We start from the raw sequence: 17,485 nt of genomic DNA, 5'->3' as shown, positions 1-17,485 counted from the left end.
ATCTGGAAAAGGAGGACAGCAAGGATGGTTAAATGTCTGTCCATTAACATGTATAGAGTCTTCAATAGGAAAGACAAAGGTTGATCTTCAGTGATAAAGAATATTTTCTTGTCAAGAACAGTTTCAGAGCAAATGTTAACAAACCTGCCTGAAAAAATACCATTGTGGTTTGTCTTGGGTCTGGAACAACACTGGGGGATAAATTGTGCGGAACATTCTTTGTGGGCAAAATCTTTAGAAGTGGCCATATGTTTTATTTGTCTGGGTTTTGAGGTGCTCAAGTGGAGACCCATGAAATTCATTACCAGATCTTGCCAAAGACTGGAACACCCACAGTGTGGGCATTGAGTTCATTGAAAATATCTTAGCTGGAGTGCCAAAACCAGAAAATAGTGCTTGTGAAAATAGCACCTAAGCCCATAGCTGTTGCAAAAGTAATTGTAACAAAACATGCTGATTGTGAGATTTTGAAGGGGAAGAACTAGGTAAGCAAGCCTGCAAAACTGCTTTTTATTTTTAAAAACACAGGTCAGTTTGTCTTATGTTTGGTTTTGTTGGCACAAGGATCTGTAATAGAGTTCTGAAAAATCTCCTAATATCTATGGATACTTTATTTTAAGAAATAATGAGTGACAAGGGTTCACATTTCCTGGCATATCTTACTCACCTTTTCTCCTTAAGAAAGTCATTGCTTTGGGGAGAGGAAGAAAATGTAGACACCAAGCTCATTCCGACTTTGCATTCAGTTACCTTGGCGTTACATTTGCATGAGTTCGTTTTGGGGGTTTGTTGTTCCTGTGAGTAACACCTTGAACATGCTATCAGCGGTGATCAGGCCCCGTCACAAAGACAAGGATGCGGGATGAAAACGCATAAGCTCCTGGCCCTAGTTTGATTCCATTTAATGGGAGTTTGTTGGGCGTTAAGCCAAACAAAGCGCTTTTGACAAATCAGCTGAAAATAAACAATGAGCTCCACAACTGATGAAGGTTTTTGGCACAGCTCTTACTCAGCTACAGTGTTGTGCCTTAAAATTTCACTAGTCCTTCAGTAAGAGAGTGCCTTTTGCTTTTTGCACAGCACCTCTTTGATAGCGTACGGGAGCACTGGGAGGGCTTGGGAGTTGCAGGACTGCACTTTCTATGAGGGAGGTGACGACTCGCACTCGTGAGTGTGACACCTCTGCTAGGTCTTTACTGAAGAGTCCTTGCCTTGCTTTCTGAGACTTTTTTTCTCTCTTCCTGCCACACTTTTCTTCTTTTTCCTCTCTGCTTTCAATATCCTTTCTTTCCCTCCTTTTCTGCTTATGTGTCACTCATGAAAATGCACTGGCACATTTGTTGACACCCTCTTCAGATAAATCACTCCTTTCATCTATCATGTAGGCGTGGTTCTTTTCCAGTTTCTTTTGCTTTGCTTGTCTCCCTCCATACATATTAGTTTTCTTTTCAAAACCCCACAGACCTCTTATGTAAAGGTTTTATTAATATTTAGTGGCAAGAACGTTTCCAGAGAAAATGGTTTTAAGTGCTGCCATCACTGTTCAAATGGAATCTGAGTTTTTGTTCACTCTGCTGTACTGAAGGGCTTCTTTGTCAGGGGAAATGCAGTACCACCACTGAGTCAATATTTTAGTTTGATCAGGTAATAGAAAAGGTATAAAAATGTACATATTCACTTAAGCCCGTTAATGTCTCTTCCTGTGCTGCACAGTTGTTCTGGTGGCAGTTTATAGCATAGTAGTGGGCTTAAGAGTTATGAGAAGCCATAGATGGGTTGTAGGTTTGCTGTGTTGGCGAGAGCTGTAATTAGCTGTTCTTTTTTGTTGCTGTTGTTGTTGTTGTTTTTTTTCCTTCTCTCAGATAGCATGTAGCAAGATATGATCCAGACCCTTTCAATTTCTGGCCACAAATAGGATTTTTGTGCAAGAAAGCAGGTACTTTCCAAGATTTATGGTATGCAGCTGGGTCTTCTGTTGAGAACGCCAAACTGTGCTGGCTGCGCCCGAGACAAGGGGTGTGCAGCTTGCGCTGGTGCTTCTCAAACGCTCATGTAGGTAAGGTTGCATGACAGCAGTGTGTAGAGGCAAAAGGATTTCAGCAAGAACATTTCTGTTTTGCTGGATGGATTTCAGGCCAGAGTAGTTCCCCCGTGGGGCTAGGGCAGGAAAGCTCACTGCAGCACATGGGCTCTGGCAGTGCCGCTGCCTTCTGCTGCCTCAAAATGTACATGAAACTACAGCATCGCAGCGGATTGAGTTTTGTCGCCGACATAAAAAAAAACCCCTGTCATAGCCAGAACAGAGTGTCTATGCATATTGTAATGAAAATACTCAGCAATAATTAAGAAAATATGTAGGGGCCAAACAATGGATTCAGACAGCTTCCTGGGCTGTCACAGATCTGTTATGTCAGTGAGTAACTTCAGCTAACTGAAAACAGGAGTGTCCTCCCAGACTTGATGTGGTGGGTAACTCCTATCCATGCCTTATGCTGGGGGAAGCTAGATCAGGGTCTGGCATCCACATGTCAATTAACTGAAGATATCCCTGAATTTTCATAGGGGTAGTATTTCAGGGTTGATAAGCTGAGCTGAAATGTTATGGAAATGTGGACATCTGTCATATAATGACAGTGAATGCATTTGCAAAAGATATACTTGGCAAGCCACCCAATTTAAATTGCTTCAGTTTTTATTTGTTTCGTGGGAGAAGGGAGCAAGAGGCAGAGATGGAGAATTGTCAGACATTTCCCCCTTCTAACTCTCTGTCCTTGTAATTTAGCTTTACCTTTTAATGAAGGGGAAAGGAAATATTGCCAGGATGCCACTTTGTGAGCAAACAAACTGCCTGGGTCAGTGCGGCTGGAGGCTGGATGCGGGGAGCCGAGCTCCTGGCTTCCACAGTGGGCAGCCCCAAAGCCGTGAGGCAGGTGTGGTGCAGGGCTGAACTAGAGCCCTTCTGCTCCCTCTCATGTGGGCTTTTCTGCCTCCATCCATTTCCTCGTTCTTTCCTTTACAAGTCTTTTGATCCTTTTTTCATCTCTTTTTGTTGTTTCTCTTTCAATTCCACTGTTGCTTCAGGCACTTTTGGGGGGGGGTTGCATCCTTGCTAGCCTTTTCCAGTCCTGGTACCTTTAAGTGTGAAATAACAGGCATGACCCTTAGGCATGCAGTAGTTCATTTTTAAGTACTTCCAACACTTTCCATCTCCCTCTTTCTTCCCACTTCCATTAGATTATCACATTTTATTTCAACCCATGTCAAGATCTTTCAAAACCCTTTTTGCCAAGATCTGTGGTTTTTATTTTCCTTCTGCATGGCATGGTTTTAGTTATAAATCTAATTAGAAGATGGGAACTGTTTGGTTAGTAGTGTCACTCGCAGTCCAATAATGTTTGTCTCCTCCCTTCCATAGCATGTAGAAGAATAGGGAATCCTTCAACCAAAATGTAATTAAAACCCATCATACAAACCCATGTTACCTAATCATATCACTAAATATTTGCTGAAAGTAAATCAACAGCATCCACACACCTGGTTCTTTCATGTACTCTCATCCTCAGTTTAAATTAATAGGTCATTAATGGAGTGACTTTAGTTTACAACAGCTGAGGTTCTGACCAGAGTCTTTGTCTCAGGGTGTCCTAAGCATAGCGCTTCCATCTTGCTTGGCACGGGCAGGCTGAATAGCAAGAGTTTATGGGCAAGATACAAATTCAATAAAAACCTGATATGCAAAAAGAGTTGCAGTTCAGCGAGAAGGACAGATAAATTTTTTTTTTTTCCAGAGTAATTTCCAAAAGTCTGGAGTTAGTTTGTACTCATGATTTTCGAGTAGAGTCCACTGAATCTTCCAGATTTTAAATAGTGGTGGTTTTTATATGTGTGGCCTCCAAGATTTGGAGGTGCTGCAGCCCAGGGCCTTTTTCTCTTACCAGTTCATTAGCAACAGAGGTTTGTGAAGGGCCTGCTGAAAATGGGTGTTTCTGAAGGTGTGTAGCCAGCAATGCTTTTGGCCACTCAGAAATCTGAGTGTGCTTCAAATATGCTATGAGAATATGTGGATTTTGGCAGTGATATGCAGAAGTAGCAAGGTCTTCTTCTGCTGAGGTCTTTGAGAACAGGAATTATGGTGAATAACTGCAGCATTTTAAAATTGTGTATTTTAATTGACAGGAATATTGCCTAAAAAAACTGTTGCCATTTTGTTTAGGGTGTTATTAATACAGCAGAGCAACATACTACAGTTCACTGCTTTCTGTTTTTCCTTTCTCCTCCTGTTTGAAACAAGCTGACAAACACGGCCTGTGTTTTCTTTGAGCTAATGAGGAAATTGAGGGCTGAGGAAATCAGAAAAAAGCTTTGAAAATCAGGTAGTGATTGAACCGGTGTGACATTTACCCAGCAGGAAGAATATACTTCCCAGTAAAGCACTTGCCTCTGGGATAAAAAGCTGCTGGAGAATGAGGTCTTGTGCATTTGCTGAGGTAGGTCTCCGATGGTAAGCGAACAGAGCAATGCCCAGTGGACAGGAAAATCATGTTCTCTCAGAAGCTCTGGTGAATTGGCTGCTACTGTCCTTGGGGCAGAGATGGACCGTGTTTTTTCCTCCTCAGCTATCCCTGTGTGCCGTGGGGAGGTTGTGAGTCAGGCAGCAAGCGGCATGCTTCCTCTGGAGGAGCTGGCAGACAAACTGCCACTGACTTGAGCTATACAGTGTGCTTTGCGCTACAGTGGTTTTCATTCATGACTATCCTTATCAACAGTATGGATTGAAAAAAATTATGTTTTCTACTGGCTCAAGTAAAAAGGCTCATGATTAGTTCTTTCCATCAAAGAATACCCTGTTCTACACAGGGGTCTTTATTCTGTCTGTGACCACAGTACAGTGCAGGGTTTGCCTCTGGCACTATGGGAGAATGGCCTGAGTATCCTTAACATTTTGCAGTCAGTGCGAGGGAGATGCTAAATTTCCATTTATCTAATTTTTTGTTATGTGATATTCTGGGGTTGAGTCAGATTTCCTGTGCTTTCTATTCACTAGAGTCGTGTGTTGGCATTAGATATTTTGTAGATTTACTTCCCACAGAAGATGGATCTGCACATTCAGTGATTGCACTCTCTTATCTTCCTGGCAAAATGTACATGGTATATTATGTGGATTTTACCTGCTTCAGACAATGTGCTTTCTGCAGCAGTATAATCTGCACAGAGTACACATTAGACTCAGCGGAGGCAACATGCAGACCGTGCTGTAGCTTGGGCACAAGGGCTGGGCAGGGGCAGTAGGTAAGGTTGGCAGTGTAGGATGAGGAAAAAAGTAAATTATTTCTCAGACGTTAATGTTGTGCAGCACTGTTTATTTGAAATTACTCAAGATGTTTAAAGTTAATATAGATTTCAGCCTATGGAGCCATGACTCCATCCCTTGTGTCTTATTTGGTTCCACTTCCACAGCTTTGTTACTGGATAATAAATGAAAAGATTGTCCAAAACATGTGGACACATGGGATGCCTACTTTGAGTGGCTGAGTGGCTGTAAGCAAGTGCTATGTGTGGAGCTAGAGGAGCAAGGGAACAGGATTTCTCTTCCCGTCCTCAAGGTCCTGCTCAGGATCCAGTTGTAATCTGGGTTGGGCAGTGGCAGGGAAGGGACTCAGTGCAAGGAAACTCAGGTCAGGTTCTGGTGGAAGGTTAAACATGGCCATGCTCCCCAGTGGCAAGCAGCAGCTGTGATGATAGGTCTGAAAAGCGCACTTTCCTCGTCTCCCAAGGCACCTTGTTTTCACACATCACCACTTTGGCAAAGAGCCTTTTCCTCTTGTTTTGCTTCACTGCCTCAGAAACTCATAATGCGGTCAGTAGTGCCGATGTGTCCTCAGGCTCACAGGCCTTGCCAAGGAATAGGAGACCCACGTTCAGGCTGGTCCCATCCGCATCATCTGCTGGAATAAGCTTCCTCCAAAGAAGGCAGAAGCTGTACTGCCTCTGTGGAGTGGCCTCACCTGAGATAAGAAGTCCCTGAGCTGGACTGCCTTATTTTTTAAGAAAAGCTTATGTCTCTTATCAAGGACAGAGGGAGGAGGGACAGGGATGCCCACAGGGGAAATACTAATTTTCAGTCTCCTACCAACATGTGTTGAGGATGCTGTCTGCTTAAAGCAGTGTGTACACAAGTTTCTTGTTCTCATGAAGGGAGACAAAAATGTGCTGCATATGGCACAGAAGAGGCTGTGGAGGACAGCTGCCTGGAGGAAGGCCTGAACTCTGACAGCAGCACAATTTGCAGGACTTTTGGATTTTCTCATATTCAGGAGGCTTTAGATGTACAATCTGTCCTAATTTTCCTAGCTTTTAATAGCAATATTTATATTTCACCATTCAAAACTGACAAAAATCTTTGCTGGCCCTGGAGTCAGTAAAGAAACAGAAAACAAAGCTGACTGAGGGAATTTATCCTAAACCAGAATTGCTCTGGTCTGCTTTATTACCCCCTTTCCTTCCTCTTTCATTTCCTTTCTCAAAGTATAGCATTAAGTCTGCCCAGTCACTAAGAGATCTATAAATCCTTCCCAAAGAAAAATAAGTCCTAAACCTCCCTCCATACATCACAGCAAATTGATAATAGTCATTGATGCAGAGAATTGTAGGATGATACACTGCACACTGCCCTAAGTGTGTGCCAGTATTGTCAGCCTAGTTATGAGACCCGTTAATGCCCACTATTGTGGTTTACACTGCATCCATTGCTTGGCAGGATAGCAACACTGGAAGATGAGTTTGTGTACCAATTGGGATTTCATATTCAGACTTAAGGTACCCTTTCTGTGGGCTTAGCATATGCAGTGTTCTCTTTTTTTTTTTTTTTTTTTAATTAGGTGGTTTTTTTGTTTTTTTTTTAATGTGTGAGGTTCAGTCCCGCAGGCGATTGCTGGGATCAAGCCTAACATGCTCGGTAGTTGCAAGGGTTGTCTCTGCCATGTGCCCCTTTGGCACTGCTGTGAGCCATGCAGCGTTGGTCACAAAGGCCTGGGCATATCCTGACGAAGTCATGCACAGCATTTAAACTTGCTTTGGACTGGGATACTTTTCAATAAAACATTTTCAGGCAGACTGAATCTGTGAAGTACAGCCTCATGTCATCTTTCTGTGCCCTTTTTCTCCCACGCCCACCTTCATCTTTCCTGTTGTTTAGATTATAGACACCTCCAAAAAGACTGCAACGTGCTATGTGCTTGCTCAGCAGGGCAAATTAGTGCACATCGGGGCACTGATTCTTATCAGAGGCTCTTTCCGCTGTCATTGTTTTTCCTTCAGAAATGCATTTCCCATACATTCCAGCAGGAGTTACTGCTACATTATTTCTTAATGTTTCCTACAGTGTTTCTTACTCTGTAAGAAAGGAACTTTTCATCTCTCAATCTTAGAAATATTTTTCTTCTTTATATTCCTCATTTTTTCAAACAAAATTCTGCATGAAGAATGACGGTGAAGAGCATGTCAGGTTGAAAGCACCTCGGAGGCCTCTACCCGGGCCATCTCTGTCGCTGCAGCTATCACATTGCTGTCCATGAATGCAGCAGGGGTATTTTTAGCACTCCTCTGAAGCAGGCTGCTTGCTCAGGTTACCTCGGCACTGCAGTTGCTCCAGGAGATGCTTTACATCCTGCAAAGTCTGAGGTGACTGAGCTGTAAGAGTTGAGGTAGTTTGCATTTGTTTGGCAGTGTCCTGAAGAACCCTTCCAGGCGTTCAATGGGAGGAGAAAGCCCCTGAGGTTGTCACTGTTGGGTATAAATGGACATCTGACAGGCAAGCAGGGGGACATGCCCTTGCACCGGAGCAGCCAGAGGCAGGGAAGGAGTGAGCTGGCAGCCTGGACCTCTTGGCTCCTTCTCCGGTTGGCTGCGGCTGAGCTTGTGTTGCAAACCTTGCAGCAATATTTAAAAATGTGAGTTTTGCTGAACGAACAACCTCCAGAGTTACTGGGATAAAATTGGACATTCTCAAAACCTTCCTCTGGAGTTGAAATCATCTCTCTGAACCTTGCAGCATTTTGTGAGGCAATGTACCTACATAAGAAATTTTATTGCTATGTCCTGATTTTCCAGAGAGACACCCTTGAGAGCTAGAGTGTTTGGGTGGCACTCAACAGTAGCACTTGAGCTGCCTCACGTGGATCTTGGTTACTGTGGCACAGAAAAGGGGAACTTTGGAGTAAAACATGCCTTCAGTGCTTCTCAGCCTTTTTAAAAAGAACAATAAATAATTGACATCTGTTTTAATTAGTTACCAACCCTTTTCTTTATTAAATAGTTTTTAATTTTTTGCGAAGGATCCCATTAGGATGCCAGGAGGGGCGGAGGGGAGTTACTGCTCTGCAAACGAGCCAGCTAGCGTCAGTGGACATGGCTCAGCCTCTCAGCAGTCTGACTCAGTGGTAAATGCTCTGAAGGTAACGCTCCTCCGGTACAGTCCATGCAAAACGTTGTGTCTGTTACTCAACACGTGTTGTATTGTCCTGGCAACATTCCTGTGGACACCACTGGGATGTTACTGTCATGAGCGGGATTGTTTTTCTGTTTGTCACTCATTGCATCTGTGGACTGTGTGTTTCTCAGGGCAGGGATCTGGCCCTTACAATGGGGCGATGCCAGCTGTAGCTGCTCTCCAAATTACTTACACTTGTACAGTTTTTCTTTAAAGCTGAAAGTGGTGTTTTTCTGAATAAGGAAGTCTTTCTACTTCATCTAGGATGCATATTTGTTCTCCTGTGGAAAATAATGGATTCCTGTAACCCATGCAGAGAGAAATACTTTAATGCAAAGTTAAAGCCAATGCGCATGGTATATTCATAATAAAAGTAGCAAAACTTTGGGCTGAAGACCATGCATCATGATCCTAAGGTCAGAGTTGAAATTTCTTTGAGAGCAGATGTGATTTACTCTGAAGTCAGGGTTGGACTGCAACGACCTGTGTTGCATTGATAAACAGCAATTGACACAAGCAATTGGAGGGGCAAATTTGCAAGTTCTTACCTATGTCAACAGTGAAACTGTTGCAATTAATGCAACTTAGAAAGCTGTTACAAGATGCAATGGTTTATCAGCTGATCTGAATCAGCAAGTGGCTGAGTTCACTGTCCCACCGCAGCGTGGGTGTCAGCTGTGTCCATGCTCCTCTGGAGAGGATTAAAAAGGGATGGTGAGCTGAGCGGAGAGCAGGGACTTTGTATTCCTGTCTCCTAATGTGGACTCTGGTGTGATTGTTTTCTTGTGCTTTGTGCATGTCTTCTATCCTATACTTCACTCATTAGCTAAACTGCTTAAATATTCATTCAGTTAAGTGGCTGTTACTCCCAACCTATACAGATGTTGCAGGGACATACTGGTTACTTGGAGGGGTAGGTTTGCACTCCTCCGGGGGAGAAGTAGAAGGGACCTTTGTAGACATTTGCTCTGTTTTTGAGCTTCGTGGAGATGTACAGTGCACAGTAGGAGCTCAGTAGTGCTGTTGACTTGCCTGGACATCTGAGTTTATGCGCAAGGTGATTATCTTCCACGTGGCTGGGTGACATTGACTTCTCCCCTGTGAAGCCTGAGGAAGTAGGTTTATGCCAGTGAACTGTGCACAAATCACAGCAATCGGATCCCTTCCTGTAACATAAAACCCAGGTGCAGTGCTTCGTTGCAGCCGCCTCACCTGTTTTTCTGGCATCCGAAGGGGTGAAGCAGCAGCAGAGCGCCTGAGCCCCTCTCCATGCACACACAATTGCAGGTCCCCTTCTAATGGCCACTCTGGCCATGTCCTCCTCGGCAGCACTCTGCCCATGAGCGTGCTGGTCTGGCCCTCATCCAGGAGAGGTGTTGGTTCCCGGCTGCTGAGGAACGCCCGGTTCAGCAGTGCTCAAGGTCTTGTGTGCATCTTCCATATAATTCACCTGCTGCTGCCTAGAAAATAAAGCTATGCCACATAATTTTGTCAAGAGGTCACGCATAATTATCAAAAAAAAGCCTTTTGTAGTTGTCTTAAAATAGCCGTTGTCAAAGACACTTCCCTGAATGGAACATTTAACGATATGCTTTTGACAACCTGTAATAGCTGGTTGGTGTACGTGAAATATTTGAACAATGGCCGATGACTTGGTTGCTGAAATGGATTGATAAGAAATACACAGTATATAGTTCAGTATAATGTGAAAGCTCAGCTTTTAGTTTGCTAGGAGGTTTTGCAGCAGGCAGAAATAGATATAAATGATACTGTTATATTCGAAATGGAAAATGAGCTGTCAGCTAAACAGAATGCCCAACCTTCCTCATCCCCAGCCAGGGAGGAGACCCTGCTGTTTCCCAGAGTGAAGCATATGGGTTTGATCCTGCCCTTCTGGGGAATGCAGAGCTCCCACTTGCATCACTTAACAGAATCAGGTGCAGGAGGAAGAGCAAGCCAAAGTAAGGAGCCTGCTTTTCTTTACAAATTTGGCAATTTGGAATTCCTGGAAAAAAGGTATAGTCTTTGTTACAAAACCTCATTGTTAGTGCAATCCCCTTCTGCACAGCAAGAAATCTAAAGAGCAGGAAGGTATTTTAAAGTGATGGATCCATAAGAAGACAGAGGGAGGTCATTGCTAAAAATAGTGCTGTTTTTTTCCTGAGTAATGAGGAGGCTTTAAAAAAAAAAAAAATTGCCTGTGAATCTCCCACTGGTGGAGACAGTGGTAAAAGACAGAGAAGAGCTTTGCCATGCAGCTGGTCTGATAAAGACTCTTCTGTGACCGGATCCATTGTGCAGGGTGGTTGAAAGAAGAAGTTGCCACATGTGCATCCCCATGCCTGGACCTTGGTGATCTTCCCCACCCCGCCAGCGGTTATGAGATTATTCCCTATGCGGAAGTGGTATCACCAGGGATATATGAGTAGTTATTTTATATGGCAGGGTGTGTTTGTTTCTTTTTGCAAGTTGTATATGACCAAACTGCATGCTTGTGCGTGGAGGTCTGCATATTCCAAGTAGGTTTGCTTTGCAGACCAGGGTTTGTATTTATGGAGTGATGATCGTTACCTAGTCTGAATGCCTGAATAACCAAGGGCACAGGCTTACCTGCAAAACTTGCATTGTATTTTCCTGTCCTGACTTCAGCGTCACCTACTGGAAACTCCACTATGTAATCTACAAATTAAATGGAGGTATGCTTTAATGGAAGACAAGGTCTGAGGCTGAGCGTAGGAGTTGCTGCAGAAAAGTAAGTGTTCTATGGTACCCAGGAGGTCAGGCAAGAAGATTTAATGATCCCTCCTGCCCTGAAATCCAGAGCACTGTAATCAGTGTAATTATCTTTAAATGCAATTGGTCAGTTATATATGTATGCCCATACTCAGGAAGGACCCATGAAAGCTTAAATATGCTACTGCTCCTATTTGTTGCTGCAAAACAAATTTGTAAAATAAAAGTTCCTTTTCTTTTTTTTTTTTTCGTTTTTCTTTTCTTTTTTTTTTTTTTTTAAACATACCCTGGTCTTGGAAGCTCAGGAAAATATAAATCAGCAGGCTGTTAAAGACTCTTACCACTACCTTAGTGAGGCAGAAAAAACTGTGGCTGAAGAAATGTGCGGTATAAGCTTAAGGTGTTTAACTTTATATTCCATATGGAGTCTGGAAACACCTGAAGATTCAAAGTACTTTTTGTTTAAATGCTAACAATATGCCCTTGAAGATTTTATGTGGAAATTAAGTCAATTACTGTTTCTGTAATGCAATTACTGTTTTATTAGGAACACTATAATTTTAACATTCTGGTTAGTATTGATCAGAAAAATCTATGTGTGATAGTATATCTGGGATAAAGTACTGTATGACTCAGCTGACCTGAATTTATCTTTCATAAGAATAAAATTTGGCAAGTATGATGAAGTCTGGCAGCCTCCGTTTCCCCATCTGTACGATGGCACCTATGCATTTTCCTGCCTACACTATTCCTTTGCAATTTATGGATAAAAAAGCAGTTTCTAACTAATACATATTTAATTGTAATCCATAAAAGTTCTCGTGATGTAAGTGATGACACTTCTAAAATGCTAATATACTAAATTTGACATTATCAATTCATTTTTGTAAATCCCAAATATATACTTGTATTCTGCCTTGTCTCTTTGTTCTCCACCCATTCAGAGCTCTGCTGCTGGCATTGAAATGCTACCTTTTCTTCTGACTTTTATAATCTATGTCTGATTGGACTATTGATATATTATAATACTTCTACAATAGTTGGTTATTTCCTTTCTGGGTTTACTTTTTCTTACATTCATCTAGTCCATGTTAAAAGTACAGTGGATTTGTGATAAACTAATTACTATGTTTCTTTTCTTTTGCATTCTCATTGCAGTTCCTTCCAGTTTGTAGCTCACTGTTTTGCTGCAGCTTTACGCACTGTGGGTGTTTTACACGAAACGTTTCCCATGGCTTCGTTTTGCCTGTGAAAACAGTGGAATCATGACAAGTTTCATTTTGGGCTCTATAATTTTGGTGCATAGCCTCGATTGGTACCGAAATGCAATTTGGATGTATCATTCATGTTGTAGGAACTTTATGGTGTTACATGATCATGTTGATGTTTTATTAAGATAATGGATGTGGAAATTGTCTCCTCAGGATGTATGTGCATATGGCGTTGGTACCACCTCATCAACAACGTATTTGGGAATGGTTTTGCTTTGTATTTATGTACTTGCATTGTCTGAGGAGAACATGGCAATATGTAGTGGCAGGTTTAGAGGTAGTTTATCATGTATTAGTGAGCATGGAGGTAATTGCAAAGCGCAGGAATGTTTGGATTAACTCTGGAGGGACGTTCTTCATTATTTTCTTCAGGCCACCGGTAAGTTTTGTTCTCAGGGCTGCAGGACACTCACTTGGGCTGTGAGCCAAAGGGAAGATGGCATATGCCATGTGGGACTGGTGGGGTAGCTGGGCAAGAGGGGTCAGGGAGCCCAGAGATCTCCACGAGTATTTCATGCTGCACATGAAGTACCATGGGCCTCAAATGCTACCACAGCTGGCTGGTGATGTAGCTGCTCTCATCTGCAGTTAGGGTGCAGGTTTCTGCCTGGCTTCCAGGAGAAGATTTCTCTGTCCTTTCACTCTGGTGTGTTGGAAGTAAGCTAGAAATGAATCGCCATGAACCTCATAGCTGTCCTTTATTCAGTCAAGGTTTCTGCTGAAATTTTGAGTGAAGTTTTTGGTACTGGGCTTTTTACTCTGTCATAACTATTTAAAACACATTCAGGAATGCTGAAGTATTTACATTTTCTTTTGAGTGCTTGTAAATGCAAAGTAATTCCATTAGTGCTGCTTGTGACAAGTCAGTGTTGAACTAGAAGAAAACAACCCTATATGCAAATCCAAAATGCATATACAATGCAGAAGGCCAAATAAATATGTGTGCAGAAGGCAGCAACTTGTACAGCTGTCATGATTGTGCCATGAACTGTACATACACTAGCACAAAAGGAGAGTTTGGTGATAAATCTGCAGATATTTAACCTATATCATCCCATGTTTCTGAAAAGGAGGCAAATAAAATTACTGTGATGCCTTCAAGACCCAGCTATCTCTTGCACTGTATGCACAAGCAAAAGCAGTTGCTGATAAAGATTTCTCCATTTCCCACCCATAAAAATGGCATGAGTATTCCTTTTCACTCCACCTCGTCAATTCTGCTTAGGATGTCAGCTTTCCAGGGCTGTCCTGTACACGTTTGTCCCTTCCTAGCAATCAGGGGTCATTTGTTCAGCTGGAAATAAAGGACTTTGGGAAGTGTCACCTTTTAGTTTATTGTTGTGTCAGCATTAGCTGCTTGGTAAATATTGTGTAATGTTTATTGACCAGAAAAATTGTTGAAAGGCATATGTAGGTACAATGTGCCTTCTCACAAAAGCTATCCAAGAGACCTTTCTCTTTGGTAATATTGTTAGGAAAATCAGCAACCAAATGTTGGAAAGAAAAGCCTGTCTCATCGTATCCAGCCCTCCGCCATCTCCGATGGCTCAGCCACAGACAGCTGTTTTGGGAGGTTTCACTGAAAACCCATTTTTCATGCTTTCACCATGGCATGGAGTTTCACAATACAGCAAGCATAGCTAAAACACATGCGTATTTTTATGATGATAACTTCTGATTTCAGGTTGCAAGATTCTGGTAATATGGAAAGTTTGCAGGGTTTGGGTTTTAACCCACCCATTAGTATTAAAGACAGTTCCCTTTAAAGGACTTCAATTTGTTTGGCCCTGTGTAGTAAGACTGTAATCTTACTGCTTCCAATATTGGAGTGTTTCTGGTTTTCGTGCTTATAATCAGGTTTTCTTCAGCAAAGGCTCAGAGGAACTGGGTTATTTTCCCATCTCTTGCACAGAATGACAGTAGGACTTTGGGGTTGTTCTGCCTTTGCTCATCAGCTGTAGGAGCCATCTTTTCAGGATGTTGACTTCCCAGGATCCAGCTGCTTTGTGTTTATCCAGTTCCAGCTAATGCGATCTCTCTTTACCTCTGGGCTTTAGCCACTGTTAAGATACAAATAATAAATAATGACAATGGAAAACGGTTTTTGCCTTTCATGACAGTCATATCGCTATTGGTCCAGAGATTAATGAGTGGTTTAGTAGCAGTTATACTTTAGCTGGTTGCTAGTTGATTATTATTAAAGAGAAATAATCTTAAATTGCAATACATAGTATGGTGGTAATCACCACTTTTGTTTCTAGTGGCCCCTGGAGGAGATGCCTGGTGATACGACACAAGCTACTGATTCTCCTGCTTGTAATTGGTCAATCTTTTTATAAATCATTATAAAATACTTCCCTAATTTGGGGGCGTATAACTTCTCTGCATTTTTAATTCCATAATTGTAACATGGATGTTACACAATCATGAATGGGAGTAGATGTGAGTATGAGGAAGGAAACCTTTATAACATACAGTCCACACTAAGAAAAAAACTGTTAACTTCTACTAAATCGTAGATTTTGCTCTGGTTCAACAAAACACACAAGCATGTATAGAAGAGTGACTACATGCACAATTCCTCTGATCTCAAGGAAGAACAAATGAAATAAACACCTGAATGCCTTGCTTGATTTTAAGAGAACAAGTAAATTATTTGAAAAAGAGGAGAACTGCTCTGTGCTTTTTAAACTGGAAGTGTTTAGACTCCTCTGGACTGAGCTCTGTGCTTCTGAATTGTGTTCTGTGAGAGATGTGGTTTGGGAAATAGTTGAACAAGATTTCAATTGAGGCCTGTAAATGCCCTCAGTCTTGTGTCTGAAGCATAAAATATCCTGGTGCTGCACTTGCTAGTTCATTTGTCTCTGTTTTTAATCATTTTTTACCTAGAAGCATGTGCTTTCTGTGTTCAGAAGGAATGTTGTATCCATTGAGAAATACTCTCTTCTCCTGTTGTATGTCCCTCCCCTCTGTCCTCACCTGTGCTGCATGGTCTGCGTAATGAATATGTGGTGTTTCCAGATGCATGTCTATATGAACACCAGTACCTCTTAACTGGTGATAATGAGATCTCTTTCCATCCCTTCCTTTAGGTTGTGTGGAGGAAACTTGGAGATGCTGCAGGGTCGTGCCCTGGAATTAGACAACATTTGTCAGGAAATCAGTATAAAGGACCTATGTAAAAGGCCCTGAGCAAGTCCTCTCTCTGAAGGGAAAAAGTTTGAACTGCCGATGAGAGAGAAGGAACTGACTGTGTCCACAGCGACTTCCCAGCTGACAACAGGCTGTCTGTATGCAGTACAAGAGACTTCGCTGGAAACTAGTAGAGATTCTGCACAGAGGTCTTTCAGGGGAGCCAGGTTGTCAGTGTCCCCTGAATACTGCTGTTTCAGTATACTGGCTAGTGAAACGCTGCCGCCACATCATCACTTCAACACACCATATTTAGAAGCACTGAGGTATTTCCATCCTAACTAAAAGATAATTGAGATTCTGCAGGAGTTACATGAAATAAGTTTTATTTTGGTTAGTTACAGTGAATCTCTAATAAGTCTGAGTGAATTTTCCACTGGATTTAACAGAGATTTTTCACCAGGCTGGAGAGGGACATTGATAAACTGTGCCTTTGGTCTCTGCAGTTTTGAGAAAGTAATTTCTTAGTAACTCACACTTCAGTCTGTAAAGTATCAGTTAATGGTGCTTAGGCAATTTCCAGGTGATTTTTTTGCTTTGGTAGAATACCTGCCTTTGGAGGTGCTAAAAGACCATAAAGTCTCCTAACCAGCCAGTAGTGTAGCATAACTACAGTACTTGTAGTGAAACACAATTTCTTTCTAAATGAAAGTAAAGATAGCTTTCTTTTTGATTCACTTTGCACATCTTCTGAAGACGTGTGTGATGTTCGCAGCCCTTTAATGAACAGAATACTTAGGTGTCACTATTACAGGTCTCAAATCAAAATTTCCATCAGAGGTTTTTTCGGAAAGTATTTTCCAATTGTCAGGATGCTAATTTCTACTGTTTAATTTAGAGACATGCTGGTTTATTTAACAAGAGTCTCTAAGGATCTCAAAGATTGCACTGCATTATAAAAAAGCTTTTCTTGCCACTGTAGCATTCTTTCAAAGAAAAAGGTTTTATTATACTCAGAGCATGTCTTTGATTATTATGAGGCAAAAAGCTCTTGTTCAGATTGCCTGAGATTTGACCAGACGGCGCCCTAGATGTGCTTAGTTTATTTTTATCTATGTGTATGATAATAGTTGTGTGTATTGAATTGCAATGATAGGTATTTTGTGTATATCTAAAAGCAATGATAGTTTCATGTATGAATGTGCAACAGGCTTGTGACTGAATGCTGTTGCTTAACTTTTTACCATAGCTGAGCATCAAAAAGACTAATAAAAGTTTTTTAAAAAAAAAAATAGGAATGCAACAATTCCGCGGTTTCTGGTTTGTTCTTGGTTACTAAGATTTGAGCCAAAGTCAGAACCTCTGTTTTCTCTGAGCTTGCAACATGCTGTATTCGTGGGCTATTTGCAGTAGAATGTAGCTCAGTTGCTGTACTATCTTTTGTTATATAGGACTATGATGTAAATCTGCTAACTGTCTTCAAAAAAAGCGTGTTAATTTGCAGCAGTAATTACATTGGTTTCTGTTGTTATTTTTACTTGGTACCATTCAATGCAAGGCCTCTGATCCAGCATTGCTTTCTCGGGCAAAACTCCTGTTCACTCTGTCTCCTTGAGTTGGAAATGCAGAATCCAGCCTTCCATTTTGAAACATTGCACTCTTGCATAAATTCTTATATATAACCCAGCCCAAACAGTTGTCTGTTATATTTACATGTTGTTTTCTCCCATACATATTGTTTGCATAGTTAAACTTCAATTGTTGTATTCCTATATATCTATATATATGTATGAAAAACTGTAAAACATGTACTTGTGCCTGCAGTATGTATGTGCAGGGGCTAAGCTGAGGGACACTGGTC

General features: G+C 41.7%; 1 protein-coding gene across 1 annotated transcript in view; it reads left to right on the top strand.

Moving 5' to 3' along the window:
• CCDC85A (coiled-coil domain containing 85A) overlaps positions 1-15,674 on the top strand; it is a 79,353-nt gene extending 63,679 nt beyond the window's left edge. Inside the window, exons 4-5 of the mRNA XM_010574850.1 lie at positions 8,334-8,453; positions 15,585-15,674. Coding sequence (XP_010573152.1) covers positions 8,334-8,453; positions 15,585-15,674 — 210 coding nt within the window. The remainder of the gene's footprint in view (positions 1-8,333; positions 8,454-15,584) is intronic.
• Positions 15,675-17,485: the final 1,811 nt, after the last annotated feature.

This window comes from Haliaeetus leucocephalus, unplaced genomic scaffold (genome assembly GCF_000737465.1).
Source record: "Haliaeetus leucocephalus isolate CR32 unplaced genomic scaffold, Haliaeetus_leucocephalus-4.0 Scaffold450, whole genome shotgun sequence".
Taxonomy (NCBI): domain Eukaryota; kingdom Metazoa; phylum Chordata; class Aves; order Accipitriformes; family Accipitridae; genus Haliaeetus; species Haliaeetus leucocephalus.
This window is presented reverse-complemented; position numbering and strand designations above follow the sequence as displayed.